At 44.5% G+C, this 15,493-nt stretch overlaps 1 protein-coding gene across 6 annotated transcripts in view; it reads right to left on the bottom strand.

Annotated features, from left to right (window-relative positions):
• Positions 1-15,493, bottom strand: part of MOSMO (modulator of smoothened) — a 51,800-nt gene that overhangs the window by 4,239 nt on the left and 32,068 nt on the right. Inside the window, exons 2-5 of one of the 6 annotated variants that reach the window (XR_006284202.1) lie at positions 13,635-13,847; positions 13,320-13,446; positions 7,671-7,773; positions 5,278-5,356 (exon numbers count right to left, since the gene is read on the bottom strand). Coding sequence is in view for 4 of the 6 variants with exons in the window: in XM_043523676.1 (XP_043379611.1) it covers positions 7,671-7,773; positions 13,320-13,446; positions 13,635-13,847 (443 nt within the window). In the remaining 2 variants the exon portion in view is untranslated. Of the gene's footprint in view, positions 1-5,277; positions 5,357-7,670; positions 7,774-8,172; positions 8,430-13,319; positions 13,447-13,634; positions 13,848-15,493 lie in introns of all 6 variants that reach the window. The other 5 variants (XM_043523677.1, XM_043523676.1, XR_005227070.2 and 2 more) reach the window with 5 other exon arrangements.

Raw genomic sequence — 15,493 nt, forward strand, 5'->3', positions numbered from 1 at the left:
CAAAGACTGAAGTTCCTGTCAGTATGCAATGGCACAAAGTTCATTCCTCGCCCCCAGTTTATTAATCATTTGAACTATGTTCACAAGAGCAAGAATCACTGTTAAAGAAAGATGAATTTTGGAGGACACATTCTTCCACCATTCATTAATCCGATCATCATGCCTCAGAGCATTTTACAGGTAGTCATTCCCCCTAAAAGTCAATGTAGACTAACGTTCAACATAGAAGAAACTCACTTTCCATTATTAAAGAGTTCCCTTTTCCCCAAATGTAGTTGCCCTCTCCTATTCTGCCATACAAATCCTTTACACATTTTCTGTACATATTTTGATAACAATAGAAAACACAGTTGTGCGCCACTAGTTTCCTTTAGATTAATTAAAATAAACCATTGTTTTCTAAATGCTGAGACACTCAGCCTAGAGCATAAATAAAACATTCTGTTGAAATCTAACCTCCTCTGTAAAGGGCTCGAAGTTCAGACTACACAAATACAGAGCACCAAACAATTGATTTTTTTTTATTTCACTTGCACAGTTATATAAATATGCATGGATGGTGTTGCTTACAACACACATCACTTTGTGTGGACACAAAAAAATACCAGTCACTATAAAAGCTACTTATTAAAATTACATAAGTGATTTCACTCCTTCAGATACTATTATGGGCTGACATTCCTTGCAATACATTTTTACCCAAATCCACGACACAGCATCCAATATTGTCTAGCTCTGCTGACATCCTCTGTTTTTCTGTAAGTGCTTATGGCATAAATAATCTATTTAGTATTGATCATGAGAGTCTGCAGGATACCAAGATCTTGACCAAGGCATAAAATCATGTCCTGACATGGCTTTTCTGTGAAGCAACATGATTTTCTTCATGAGAAAAAGATTTTCTTCATGATTGTTTTGACGCTGTATTTAAGACTATATAAATAGGTGAAAAATAGTATTGGACAGATACAGAATTTTAAGTGGTAGAGTCATACAAGGCAACTATTAGGCTTTCTTTGCTTCTGCAAATCAACTTTTATGCTTTATCTTGAAATACAATTATTCGTTGTGATTTAACTTTAAGAATTTCCAATACCCACTGACCCAACAACTAAGCCTATTACTTTGGGTGAAGAAAAACAAAAACCCCAAACAAACCTGCATTGCTCCCACAAAAACTAAGCCTAACTTGCACCAAATCATCTTCCCGTCTTCGTAAATCAATTCTAAAACCTAGCCACCTCAAAAATCAATTTAACCCCCAATCAATTCTGCCTCCACCTGAATAAGAGTAATTAATGCAAGCTCCTCCCTCCTGCCAATCAATCAATCAATTAATGCTGGGCCTTACTCCTGTGTAGAGTACAGAAAGTCCTGTACCAAAGTTCTCTACACCACACTCCACTCCCAGCTGGTGGAAAGAGCAGTCGCTCCAGAGAAGCTCTACTCCTTACCTCACCTTCCCATCCTGTGGAAAACGTGTGGGCTCCAGCTGCTACGCTTCCTCAGCCTCCAGAGATAAAACCAGCAGTTCCCCATTCACACTCAGCTCACAAACTGGACAAGAGCTCTCGTCCCTCTAGATGAGCCAGTGATGGGTTTGTACAGCACTGAGGAAAGTTACATTTACATTATCTATACCTGCTTTAATACACTTAGAAAGCTTCAGTTTGTCCAGATTTATTGCTTCCTGTCTGTTTCTTTACATACGAATGTTGAAAAAATCCCCCACTCTCTATGAGCCTTATGTGTATTCCAGGCAGACATTTTACTGCATCTCTTTAGACCTCAAATGTCTCTTCATAAAACTATGAATGCTAAAGTTCATGGCTCATCGCTGGAGAAAAGATTTGTTGGTGTGTTTTTATAGAATAGCCTTTAAATTCTAGTTTAGGTCATATGTGCAATGACTTCAAACTGTTGCTCAAGTATTTGTGTATAACACAATAGGCTAATTTAGCATACTTAGACCAAGACTACAAGAGCAGCTGCATTTCATGTGAGGACTGACATGCACTATCACAATGGTTCTCAACCTGTAGTCTGTGGACCCCTGGGGGCCTGCGGATTATGTCTAAGTGATCTGTGAAAGACTTAGACTGAAAACTGACTCAACAGAATTCCATTATATATACAGACAATAGATTTCCAAACGGGTCTGCACTTCCATACAAAAATTTCCAGAGGTACACACCTCCATTCAAAAATTTTTAGGGGGCCGCAAATGAAAAAAGGTTGAGAACCACTGCACTAGACATGTGAAGCAGCTTACAAAGCACTTGCCTGCACTAGAATCTGTCTCTCAAACTAAAAGAGGACAATATTTAACTTAGTAATTAATATTCAAAAGTCAATAGAGCAGGGGTGGGCAAACTTTTTGTCCCGGGGGCCACATCTGGGTATGGAAATTGTATGGTGGGCCATGAATGCTCACAAAATTCGGGGTTGGTATATTGGAGGGGGTGCGGGCTCTGGCTGGGGGTGCAGGCTCTGGGGTGGAGCCAGAAATGAGAAGTTATGGGTGACTTTCTCCTCTTATTTTCTGGGGAACAGAAGCTCTTCTTTTTTTATGGTATAGGCAGTTCTGAGAGGTCTCCCACAGTCTTGGCTAACTGCAGCAGTGGTGACAGCCAGTGGGGCTTTCTGAGCAAATTAACCTGATTATGATTTGGATTCCTGTGGGTCTCAGGGGATGCTCCATCAACAGGAGTTTTAGCCTGTTCTCCCTCAATTTCTTATACCTACTTTTAAATCCTGAACTGATCTTACATTTGGAGGGGATATGAGCCTCTCCTAAGAAGCAGAGACAATTTGAGCGTCCATTGCTGCAGGAAAAAGACCTATGGCAGGGTCTGAAGCCAAGGACCCAGGATATAACCTGTTACTTGACGCTGTGGTCGAGGCCTGAGAAAAAACAAAGGCCTAGATCAGGCAAACGAAAGGAAGGAAGGGGGAACACCCTCTCCCCAGAGCACAAGCTGAGCTAAATAATAGAAAAATAAATAATAGTAATTACTAAAAGAAAATATAAGACAGGTAGTAAGCTCCATGGCTAGCTAATGGACACTATCAATGTTCCTTCAAATTTTTTCCGCCATGTGCGGAATACATTTTGTTATATGCACCAAGGTATGTGCGGATGTGCGCCACCAGTAGAAACAAAAAACCTACATATAATATATATATTTTTAATGTTACCATAGGGATAATTACTCCAGCCAGTACAGGTTAGGCATTTTAGAACTTGCTACTCAAAGAATTAAATTTAAGTGTAAGAGAAATAAGAATTATAAAATGCATAGACCAGTCAAAACACTAAAGTAACACACTTTGAAAGAATAAAATTACAGAGAACATATGTGCATTGCAGGAAGTACCAAGAAATAACAACAACAATAATACTATTATGTGTTGGGAGGTGTGTGTGAAAGAGACTGTGTGTGTGTGTGTGTACACACGCACGTGTGTGCTGGCTGCTGGGGAAATCTCAGAAACAGTGCACTGTAGGCACTCATTCACTCACTGTTCACCGCAGCATCTCCAAGTCCTGAGCCAAGCTGTCCCCCCTGCTCTGTGGAGAAGGGGTACATGGGTGGGGGAAGGGGGACACCCTGACATCAGCACGCCCCTCCCCCCACAGCCAGTAGGAGGGTCCCGCATGACAAAGCAACATGGGGGGAGGGGCACCTGAACACATGCTGCTGGCTGTGCGCGCTCTGCTAATCAGCTGGGCAGCATTTGAATTTCTCCTGGGTGGCCATGCAAGCGCACAGCTTACAGGGAATACAGGACACTCTGGTGTTCCATCTCAAGCCACAGGCAATTGAGTAGGAACTGGCGGCAGCTCTGCCTTTCCCTCCCCACATATACCCTCATATCAGAACATATCTAGAGCACATGGATACTGCTGCCGAAAATCTCCACTCGAGTACGCGGGCATGCGGACATCCTGAAGTGGAGCACCCATAGGGATGCTACTTAGAGAATCACCTTAATTCAGGACCCTTGTGCACATGCATTATGATCAGGTAATTAAAAACTGTATCATATGCTATTTTTTTCACAGGACCCCTGTCTCATTCAGTGCACTGGATGGAGCCGCTTTGGGAATCAATCAGCTTTGTGCAGTGAAGGAGACTTGTCTGTAGAACCCTACCTCATTTGTTGAGGAAATTAGAAGGTGTTCAAGTGTGCTGTAGTGGGCACACACTCTTCTGCGTACCTCCACCCCCAAACTTGACCCCTTTTGCCCTGTCCTCTCAAACCTGTTCCTGTCCCAATCCCGTCTCTTCCCTTCATCCCCCAACTCCTGGTCTTAATCTCAAGAAGTTGTGTTACTACAACGTAAGAATTCCAATGGTATCTTAATAGGATGACAAATAAGTTTGGTTTGAAATAAAACAAATCTTTAATCAATATTCTTTCCACTTTAAAAAACAGCTCACAGCAGAAAGTCAGAGTGAATGGAGAATATATCTTTGAAATTTCTCTTCTTATGTCACTCTTTTTAAAAAACACTGTCAAACTGCAAGCTTTATGGTAAGAGGAATCTAAAGATAAAACAGCTTTCAGGACAACACACATTTCAGCTGAAACAATGACTACTTAGAAGGTAGAGATATTTTAAAAATTAAAATATTTAGAATCAATAATACAAGCCACAGAAGTTAAAAAAGAACTTCAAATAAATGAAACTGATTTGCCAAAAGATAACCCTTTGCCTTAGAGTTCGGAACCCAGCTCATCATAAACACTTTTGTAATGTTTGAGGTGGTGTTTTGAGATTAGAGAGACATGATCCCTACCCTGAAGAGTTTACAATCTATATTAGACAAAAACAGACCAATCAGCTAGACAAAGGAAGAAGCTAGTGAAAAGTGGGCTAGAGTAAATAGCAATACTACAAAAGTAATGATTTCTGATATTTAACACTGTTCATTGTAGAAATGGAAGAGTCAATCACAATGGAGTTGACTTTAAAATAATTAGCCCCATAGTATGCAAGAGCTACTTCAAATTTAATATGTGATATACTAAAGAAGTCAGGGGTGATGGCTTTAATTATGGAGGTTCCTTTGTGGAGTACCACCCGTTAAAGTTGAGTTTTTACACACAGCAGTTTTACATCTATTAACATTAAGTACCTGCCAAATCTGTCTATTTCAGTGAGGAGCATACACTTGAATTTTCTAAGTAATTTTCATACTCCCTTCAGTTGCTTTTCAGAATTCAGGCTTATTTAAAATCTCTCAGTCTTATTTCCGCACGCCCACCCACCTCAAATTCTAGGTTTTTTTTCAGGCCTCGTAGAGCTGCCATCAAAACACCAGAACTTAATTTCATAGCCAAGTTAATCCTATAACAAACACCAAAAAAAGGTAGTCTGAACATTTTTGTGGGGTCTGAAAAATTGTATTCCATTTACTGGTTATAACTGGTTTCCTTTATCTGTCTGCTCCCTTGGCACTGCGGTGAGGAGATGTGGCCTCCCGCCCTGTCAGAAGGGGAAAGACCGGAGCTTGCCCCCTGGTGGGCAGAACCAGGCCACCAGCAGCCGCCCCGCCGGAAGCAGAAGGCAGGACAGGAAGCTGGACTATAAAAGGCCAGCCTCCTAGCTCAGTAGGAAAAGGGCTGCCAGAGGAGCAGGACACCTCTTCCTTGATTCTGGGTCCTGGAGCTGAAGGAGATGGCTACCTGACCAGAAGAATTACCTGAATTGTTGGAGACCAGCAACGCCAATGAACTGCTGGGGCTGCCATTGGCTGTTTACCCCAGAGAGACCGAGGACAACCCCGGAACCCAGGTGCCCCAAACTGGGGAGGGTAGGAAGGAGCCTAAGGATGCTGAATAGGGTTTGGCTGTGGAATTATTGTGAACTGGCCAGCGTGTTGTGGGCGGATCCCCGCTGACCTAGTGGCAAACTACCCTGCCACTAATGGGGCCCTGGGCTGGGATGCAGTGGAGTGGGAGGGCCTCTGTCCCCCTACCTTGAGCACCCCACCTGTGAAGGGTGGCCACTTCCCCACTCAGAGGCCAGGAGGCCTGAACTGTGTTGGATCATATTAAAGAAGTTCTGTATTAAAATCACAAATGAGTTTGATTCCCCATAGTTTAAATTCCAGGGTATTACTAATTAAGAGGTCTCTTGGTTTTTGGTACTGTTTCTCTCCCTCTGTGTGTGAAACTTGCAAGCTGCTAGTTGTGTTAGTACATTCTAAGACAGAGTCTGTTCTCAAAGCAATTCACAGAGAGAGAGACCCAAAGCAATACTCTAAAAATAGAAACAGCACCCAGAGACTCCCCGCCCTTTTGCTGTATTAACAATTGTGATTAAAATAGAGATAGAGGATGTATGTGGATGGATGCTTGGTGTGGATAATAACTGAATGATCAGGGAGGTGCCAGGCTAAGAATCCAGTGTCCATCGGCTGAAGAAGGTGTCAAGTGGAAATAACCAGAGGACCCCCGGAGGGCAGACTGGAATCCACCCAACAGCCTCAAAAATGGGAGAACCAAAGAACAAGATAACATCTAGGAGTCGTCAGGAATGTGCTATCTGCTGATTGATTCAGCAACAGCATGATGAAGCAATTCCCATAGACTGGCATAGAAAGAAATTCCTATAAAAATAGACTCTAAAAAGTGAGAACTTTGGGGTCTGATTCTGCAAACCAACTTCCAGGAGCATCAGATGAGCATCTGACAAGGCCCTGCTCCCTCCTCATGTCCAGGCCACCTGGCCAGTGGCTTGGCATGAGCAACTCTAAGGCTGGTAACTATGATAACAACTTTGCAGAACCTGTGTGTGTGTGTGTGTGTGTGTGTGTATGAATGAATGTGTGAATAAAGATGAGATTGAATGGAATGTTACAGCTGTAACTAACTGCTTACTATGATTCTTTCTGTATTCACAATAAATGTGGTATTTTGCCTTTTTCCCTTTAATAAGATCCTGCTGGTTTTTAATTTATTGGTACAACAACTGGTCTGGTGCCCACTAGAGCTAAGGCGCCAGGCGCATTTACTGTCGCTCCCAGTTGAGAGCTAATTCCCCACCCTGAACTGGGCTGTATCGCACGGACTCAGCCATAAACTATGAATTGCCCTGCTTGAGGGACTGGGGTGGAAAGACTAATTAAGGCCTGGGGTGATTGTTGGCCAGGCCTGCTAACTGCTCACTGTCCTGATTGAGGGATTGGGCAGAGGGACTAACTGCTACTTGGATTAATCACCAGGTGGACTCACCAGCTGGGAGCTGCGCCTCGCTTGAGAAACAGCGAGAAGGCATGGCCTCCCGCCCTGTCAGAAGTGGAGAGACAAGTGCCCCTCCTTACAGGCACAAATGTCTCCCTGCGATGTGCTTCTCTGCACAAAAACAAGAGGTTGCAAGTCCCTTACGGGAGGTTCAGTATGGGCTACTATGAGCAGAGTTGGCCATGTGTGGGTGCTAAAGAGCTGGTCAACGCTGCAGGAGAGGAGAAGGAAGGAAAACCTTAGCACTTCTTTGCTGACTCTCCTGCTAAGGGACCTGCTATGGGTCACCAGGAAAGAAAAAGCCTCGGCACTATGAGCCGGAGTAGGTGCTCTGCAGTGGGCATGCCTTCTGCTAAGATGTAGTTGTGCTGTTTCTTAATAAAATCTATTTAAATTTTTTTTTATCCATGTCTTACCTGGAAATTTCCTTTCTTGGAGTAATGAGGGCCATAGATCCATAACACTAGGACTCTATACAGCCTTGGAGGCAGACCAAATATATCCGAGGTGTAGCTCCACCTCTGAGAAACCACCAGTCTACACTTCCAAAGCCTAGGAAAAACTAAGCACTCTAAGGGAACTTAAGCAGTAAGACAAAACAGAACAATCCTTATCCAGAGCAAGCAATTCAATGAATAATCAACTGAGCACCAATTAATAACTCAATGTCTTTTCCCAATTAACAGTCCATTCAGGGTGGGTTGGATCTGTGAACCTCATGACCCCAAGAAAGGAAATTTTCAGGTAAGGCAGATACATTTTCCTATTCTTATTCATAATGAGGTCCACAGATATGACATTAGGATTTTTATAGCAGTTGTCCACTTGGTGGCACGGGGGAACTATATATAGTTAAGTACAGATAACATTTTCCTAATAAAAAAAACTGGACTACTACAGCCCAGAGCACCCACTTACGGAAGGCAGCATCAGATGACAACTGTATGTCCAGTGTATAGCATCTGAAGGTGGTGTGACCAGATGACCCAGGTGACTGCTTTACAGATTTTCTTGTCTGAGGTATATGATCTATCTGCCCATGAAGCTGCTACAGCATTGAGGGAGTGAGCTCTGATATTTGAAGATGAAGTTAGGCTTTTTGACTTGCATGCTTCTGAGATACAATATCTCAGCCACCTGAAAATGGATGATTTTGAGGCTCTTTCCCGTTGACACTGGATAATAAAGCACAAACAAAGCATTTGTCTTTCTGACCCGATTTGTGTGGTAAATATATACTTTGAGAGCTCTGCAGTCATCCAAAGTATGCCACAATTTCTCTCTGGAGTGTGATGGATCTGGACAGAAGGATGGAAAAACAATTCCCTGTGTTCTATGGAATCTGGAGTTAATCTTTAGTCTGAAGTCAAAATCTGTTTGCATACCCCTTTAGCCTTATGACATGCAGTACTGAAGTTCCAGAAAAAGAGCTAACTCGGACACCCTGCACATAAACATGACTTTATTTAGGCATAAGCTTTCATGGGCTATAATCCACTTCATCATGTGATGAAGTGAGTTTTAGCCCACAAAAGCTGCTTTTGGGGGATGGGGGGGTGGGCTGATACAGACTAACATGGTTACCCCTCTGAAACCAGAAAAATGATTGTCATCCAAAAAGGCCGTTTTAATGGTTAGAAAGCAATGAGATCCCTTCATGAATTGTTCAAATGGAGGGCTTCTAATGGCACTGAGAACCAGCTAAGAGCCAAAAATAATAAACCTTTATGCACACAAGAAAGATGTAGAAGAGATGCTGCTCTCCTCAGAAAAATGCAGGATATCTATGTAAGATTAAATTCACTACCTGTCCATTTCACTAAAGATGCTAGACAGACAGCAACTTGACCTTTTGAGAGCCTGAACTGTCAGGCCTAACCCGAATCCATTTGAAGAAATTAGAGGATCTGTAGTCCCAATGCAGATGTGGGGATGAAACCATGGTGCTAACCCCAATAATTATAACTCAACCAGGTCCTTGAATAGGCTGAGTTAGTAGATTTATTTCTGGAAATGAAAATTGTGAGTATTAGATCTCTGAATAACCCTCTTTGGCTTAAGAGGCTCTGGTTCAAGAACCAGGCAGCTGGTCTCAGACTGTCTGAATTCTGATTGGCCCTTGTAATAGCATATCCCTTGTGAATGGAAATCAGGTGGCAGGTCCTTGTACCATATCAAGGAGATTGTAGAACCAAAGCCTCTTTGATCGGAATGGGGATACCAGAATTATCAGTACTGCTTCTCTCCTAATCTTCTGTAGCATTCTGGTGTGAAGAGAAAAAGGGAGGTAAGGCATATAAGAATCCCTTTTGGCTATTCTTTGCAACAAGGCATCTCTTGCCTTGGGTCTGTGATCCCACTGGCAAGAGCACAACACTGAAACCTTGTGATTCAGGTGGGAAGCAAACAGACCTACAGCTGAGATACTAAATATCTTTACCAGGAGATGAAACAACTGAGTATAGGTCCCATTCTGGAGGACTGAAGTTTTGCCAGCTGAGCCAGTCAACCATAAAATTCAGTTTTGCCTTGGATGTGAAGATAAGTTGATTGCAGATTCTCCTTTGCCCACCTCATCAGGAGGTGAGCTTCTCTTTGAAGGATTATAGTCCTTTTTCCTTTTGTCTGATGTATGATATGGCTGAGGTGTTGTCTGTCATGGTCAGTGCATTAGGTAAATTTGGATGTGGGAGCAGAGCTTTGAAACCATACCAGATTGCCCTGAGCTCTCACCACTTTATGCTGTGCTTTCTCTCTTGTTTGGACTAGACCCCTTGGGCAGTCCTTGAACCCATGAGAATCCTCCTTGGATGAGACACCTTCACTGAGGTGCAGATAAGAGACAGCTGAAGGATAAGAGAAAGCTCTGTAGCAACTTCATGCGAGCACTGGACCTCTAAGAATAACCACAGAGGAGATCACTGATCCCAAAAGAGTATGAACTGGTACTTCCCTTGAGAGTTTGACTATTTTGATAAGAGTTCTCTGCTTCTTGTGTTTTTGCTGCAATAAACAACTTTGTAGAGGGCAGTGACCGTTCCCACTCAGAGACTGGAAATACACTGAGACTTAATTGATTCTTTCACAAAACCTTGGTTCTGAAGTATCCTTATTGCTTAGGTGGTATAATCAATAAAGGAGTCACCCAGGAATGGGTAGACTTAGATCCTTTCCTGTCAGAGAGCAGATATTAACACTACCAGCACTTTTTTGTAAATACAGCAATGGTTTAGCAACAGCATTGCAAGTATTGGTAATGTGGTGCTCCGAGGATAAAGCTAAGGAAGAATCTGTGAGACTGTCAAACTGGATATAGGCATTCTTCATATCTACGGATGTCACGGAGACCCTCCATTGATGGCGGCGACCATGGATGTTAAGGTCTCTATCTTGGATTTTTTTTTAATGGATCTGTGAGATATTTGATGAGAAATGCTCTATAGCTTTATTTTTTTTTTTTTTTAAATAAAGGCACAATATGGAGTAAGGTCTTGATTCCTCTGAAGAGGATGAACAGATTAAATTATTTCCATGGTAGCAGATGGGATGTAGCAGATTTATATGGCTCTCTGCACACCCTGACTCCTCCGCTTCCTCAGGCAGAACCCTTAGGACATGTGGTGGGTGGGGTTTTTTTATTTTTTTTTTATTTTTAAAGACCGAGACAGCACACTTGCAACACTGTCCACCCGGATGACAGTTCTTTTCTTTATTTATTGTTGGCCTGAGACCCCCAGATAGTTTTTATGCCCAAAGGATGGGGCTGAGATTATGCCTGTGTGGATTTGGCTGCCTATGAAGGGTCTGTATAGTGAGGAGGCCACTCTTTCAGGTAAAAATTTTTCCCCAGTTAGAAACATCTAGTCCTTGACCATCAGAAAAAAAGGCACAATTCACTTTGATAGTGATAACAGGAGGACTTTTGACTGGTGTACACCAAGGAACTTTCTGAAAGATATGGAAACTCACAGCGGGAGCTGAGGAGGACAGCCAAATACTTTCCAGTCTTTAGGTATGTTAGGAAAATCCTTACCCCACTGTCTCACACTCAAAGGATGCATAAGGAGGGATATATAGCTATAGCTTGTCTGAGGCATCAGCAAACATCATAATTGTAGATCACCATCCTCTGTACACTTTTTAATCAGTCTATTCTCTGGTGTTTTATTTTAATAATTATTATTTGAATCATTAGCTATGATTTGGAGTACTGGCCTTTCTCCTATAAGCAGGGAGAATTCCCTTTGTGGGATTGTGTGTATGCATGGCTACAGGAAACCGCACATGTCCACAGTGTGCACTGACTTGCCATGCTGCACTCTGTGAGGATGAAGAGGGGAACCCAACACTGACTATCCCCTGTGCTGGGTGATCTAGGGAACTAAGTGCCTAGGATTTCTGCCTTGCTGCACTCTATGAAAGTGAGCAGAGGAACCAGACCCTGAGGATTATCTGTCCTGATGCATTCTGCAGATTTATGCAGTTTGAGGGAAACTGATTTCACTTTATGCCTCCTAGAGTGCCTCCTAGAGGAATCCCCTAAATCAGACTCTTAGAAAATGAAGGGGTGGAGGTTGTGTGTTTTATGTTGGGGTGACTAGAGGGATCTGAACATCTTTCTTATGCCTACCTTAATCCTCATCAGAAGGAGAGAGACATTTTAGACTGATGGTTTGCATGGGAGTGAACCTTGTGGTTACCTCTTGAGTAGCCGAAAGAGTGATTTTGTGTTGGATGGGGTTCCAAAGCTGCTCCGTGGTCAGACATAGCTGTGAATGTGGGCTCCAGTGGTTGGGTGGGAAGCTTCCCTGGCCCTCTGATACTGTGCTTCACACTACACTCACCCCAAGTTGGGGGGTAGAGGAGGAGTTGCCACTTGCTGATGCCAGGGCAAATGCTGTCCCCTGTTGCGTGTACCAGGTTAAGGGATTTTTGCAGATGAGCTACTACCTCTTCTGCTCGGGGAGGGAGACTGAAGGAAACTCTGCCCCTTCCTGAGCTCTTAAGAAGCTTGGATCTTCACAGAACAGGCAATTATCTCCATGGAGGCACCTAATCAGAGGGCAGGTACAAGGAGACACAATGTCAGGTTTTCCCTCTTGGCCTTCTCCACCGTGCTGCACTACATGTGGGTGCGCAGGGAATACAGAGTCCTCCAGTGACTGAGAAGAAAGGGAATCCTCTCTGTCAATAAAAGCGGATCCTGACAGCTTGGAGAGTTTAAGCCATTTCCCCCCCCCTAAATTTCCTCTGCAGCAGGGACAAGCCGGCCTGCCTGCCTGCAGCTGGAGACGCAAATGGAAACTGGCAGTTTCTCAGAGGCGAAGCCACACCTCCACTGCCTCTGATTAACAGGTTTGGTCTGCCTCCAAGGCTGCTTAGAGCAGTGGTTCTCAACCTTCCCAGACTACTGTACCCCATTCAGGAGTCTGATTTCAGCCCTGGGTGGTGGGGTTTTGGCTCCAGCATGTATCTTAGCTTTGTGGAGGCCCTGCTTGTCACCTCTAATGCTGGCCTTGCACTTGCCACCCCCAGGTCAAGAAACTCTAGTATAGTATTTAGAGCAGTATAAACAAGTCACTGTCTGTATGAAATTTTAGTTTGTACTGACTTTGTTAGTGCTTTTCACGTAGCCTGTTGTAAAACTAGGAAAATATTTAGATGAGTTGACATGCCCTCTGGAAGACCTTTGCCTACCCTCAAGGGTACACATAACCAATGTCATGGATCTGTGGACCTCATTACAAATAAGACAAAATAACTTTCATGAGAATTGTAACAAAATAGAGCTACCATCAACCCTGCATCAAATGTTCACAGGAGGATACTTCAACAGGACTGATTTCAGGGCAATAATGAGACCAAGGTCCACCAACACCCTCCTCCACGTGGGGGTAAAAAAGCTTCAACCATTCCATTATTCCAGCCAGCAGTGAGTACCAGCCACACCGGCCAAATTAAGAGTTCACATGACTCGGGAACAGCCTAACCATCCCCACTCCTGCACACCCATTTCCTTGGGCCACTTTGTGACGTTCCCAGAGGGGAGAGGGGCTGGAGGCTACCATGGTCCAGAGGTGTACTTCTTTCTTCCTCTACCCTGGGGCTGCAGCAGGTGATCAGCACTGTGACTATAAAGCCAGGATCCCAAAGATCTTCCCTTGGTTCTCAGCCACTTCTGGATACCAAACCCCTTGATTTTAAAGAAGAGGATTATTTCCATAAAGCAGGAATTTAAAAGGAAAAGCATTCTGTCTGATCAGGGCAGAGTTCTATCACTGGTCTCTGGCAACAACCCCCACCCAGACTTGTTTAAAAAAAAAAAAATTCTACCAGTTTAATCCTTCAGACAGGCTTACTTCATAACTGAAGTCACTTACTTCCAGTGAATGCTATCCAGCGGGCATATTTAGTAGCTTCTCTTCGCCAGTGGGAAGCCACTAGCAAACCACATGTGACAGTCAGTGAAATGATTCCCATAATGATGAAAAATAATGTGGTGACCCACTCAGGAGGCAGCCGTGGAGGAATACAGGTCCTGTCACGTCCATGGATGGTTTGACACTGTCGCACAAGGCCAACTGTGAGTGCACCTGAAAATACAGAGAGGTAAGTCTTAGCAGGATTTACTTTTCCAAAGTAATATTCTGAGATGTCCTCATCTTCCCCATTGAAGGGCTCAGTGTCATACCAAGACTCAGTCTAGCCAAAGAGGGTGGATGCGGCTCTCCTATGGAGTCTGTCAATGTCATTTAACGTCAGCTAGAGTGGTGACTGGGGAGAGGGAGGGTCATTTAGGTCATTGCTCTATCCCTTCCCCGATTTCTAGTGTCAGGGGAGATTCCTCTGGCATTCCTCTAATTTCCTCCCGCCAAGCATGGAGTGGGGGGAAAATGAGACTCCTCCCTCAGGAACTCCCTATGAGTCAGCTGATCTAGCGTTGCACGCATTTTGCTCAGCACAGCATTCAGAAAGGTAACACAAGTAAAGTGTTTCTTCACACATGTAAATACAAATTTACTGCTGTAAGGCACTACGCATGTGTGTGTCTAGATCATAGCTGGAATGTGCCTTTTGAAGGATGCACTTGAGAACATCCCTTTCAGAATTCTTTCATCCAAGAGGGGTAGGTCGGTTCTTTTGATAGTTAAACAGGCAAGTTATTAAATACATGCTAGGGTTTCTATATTACCAGTTTTAAAGGTCACTTCAATCCATTCAGTACACAGGATGCAAGAGAATGGGTCTAATTCAGGGGTCGGCAACTTTTCAGAAGTGGTGTGCCCAGTCTTTATTTATTCACTTTAATTTAAGGTTTCGCATGCCAGTAATACATTAATGTTTTTTAGAAGGTCTCGCTCTAAGTCTGTATATTATATAACTAAACTATTGTCGTATATAAAGTAAACAAGGCTTTCAAAATATTTAAGAAGCTTCATTTAAAATTAAATTTAAAATACTGATTTTTACGCCGCCAGCCCACTGCCGGCCTGGGGTTTCGTTCACCCAGACCGGCAGTGGGTTGAGTGGGGCCGGTGGTTGGGACCCCAGACCGGCCCTGCCCACAGAGTGGGTGCCTACCTTCTCCCTGGTTCTAGCTCCCACCCCACCCCCGAGAGTGGGAGTGCACTGAGCACAGGGGTGAAGGAGCAGGCTGGGGGTTGGGGTGTAGGCTCTGGCCAGGAGCTTGAATGAGGGAGGGGGCTCAGGGTTGGGGCAGGAGATTTGGGTGTGGAGTGCTTATCTGGGCAGCTCCCATTTGGTGCACGTGTGTGTGTGTGCGCGCGCGCGTACGTGTGTGTGCAAGAGCTCCCGTTTGGTGCTCAGGATGGGGGTGGGAATGTGGGGGGTACAAGAGTTAGGGCGTGGGGGGGCTGGGTATGTGGGGGGGGGCTGGAGTCAGGGCTGGGGTTGTGGGGCAGTGCAGGTGTCAGGGCAGAGGGCTGGGAGTGTGGGCTAGGGTCGTGGGGGTGCTCCCAGTCCCCTGCCCAAAGTGGCTCACGGCAGGGGGCTGGAGGGGATATGCCCTGATTCCACCCCCTTTCCCCAAGGCCCCGTCCCAACCTCTTCTCCGCCTCTTCCCTGGAGGGGCGAGCGCTGTGTGGCTCCGCTTCTCCCCCTCCCTCGCAAGGGCCATCAGCTGATCGGCAGCAGCAAGGGAGAGGAGGAGGGGCAGGAACCCAGCACGCTGGGGGAAGAGGTGGGGGAAGGGGACGCAGAGAACAGCAGGCCGGGGCGG

Source organism: Chelonia mydas, chromosome 10 (assembly GCF_015237465.2).
Source record: "Chelonia mydas isolate rCheMyd1 chromosome 10, rCheMyd1.pri.v2, whole genome shotgun sequence".
In the NCBI taxonomy this organism is placed as follows: domain Eukaryota; kingdom Metazoa; phylum Chordata; order Testudines; family Cheloniidae; genus Chelonia; species Chelonia mydas.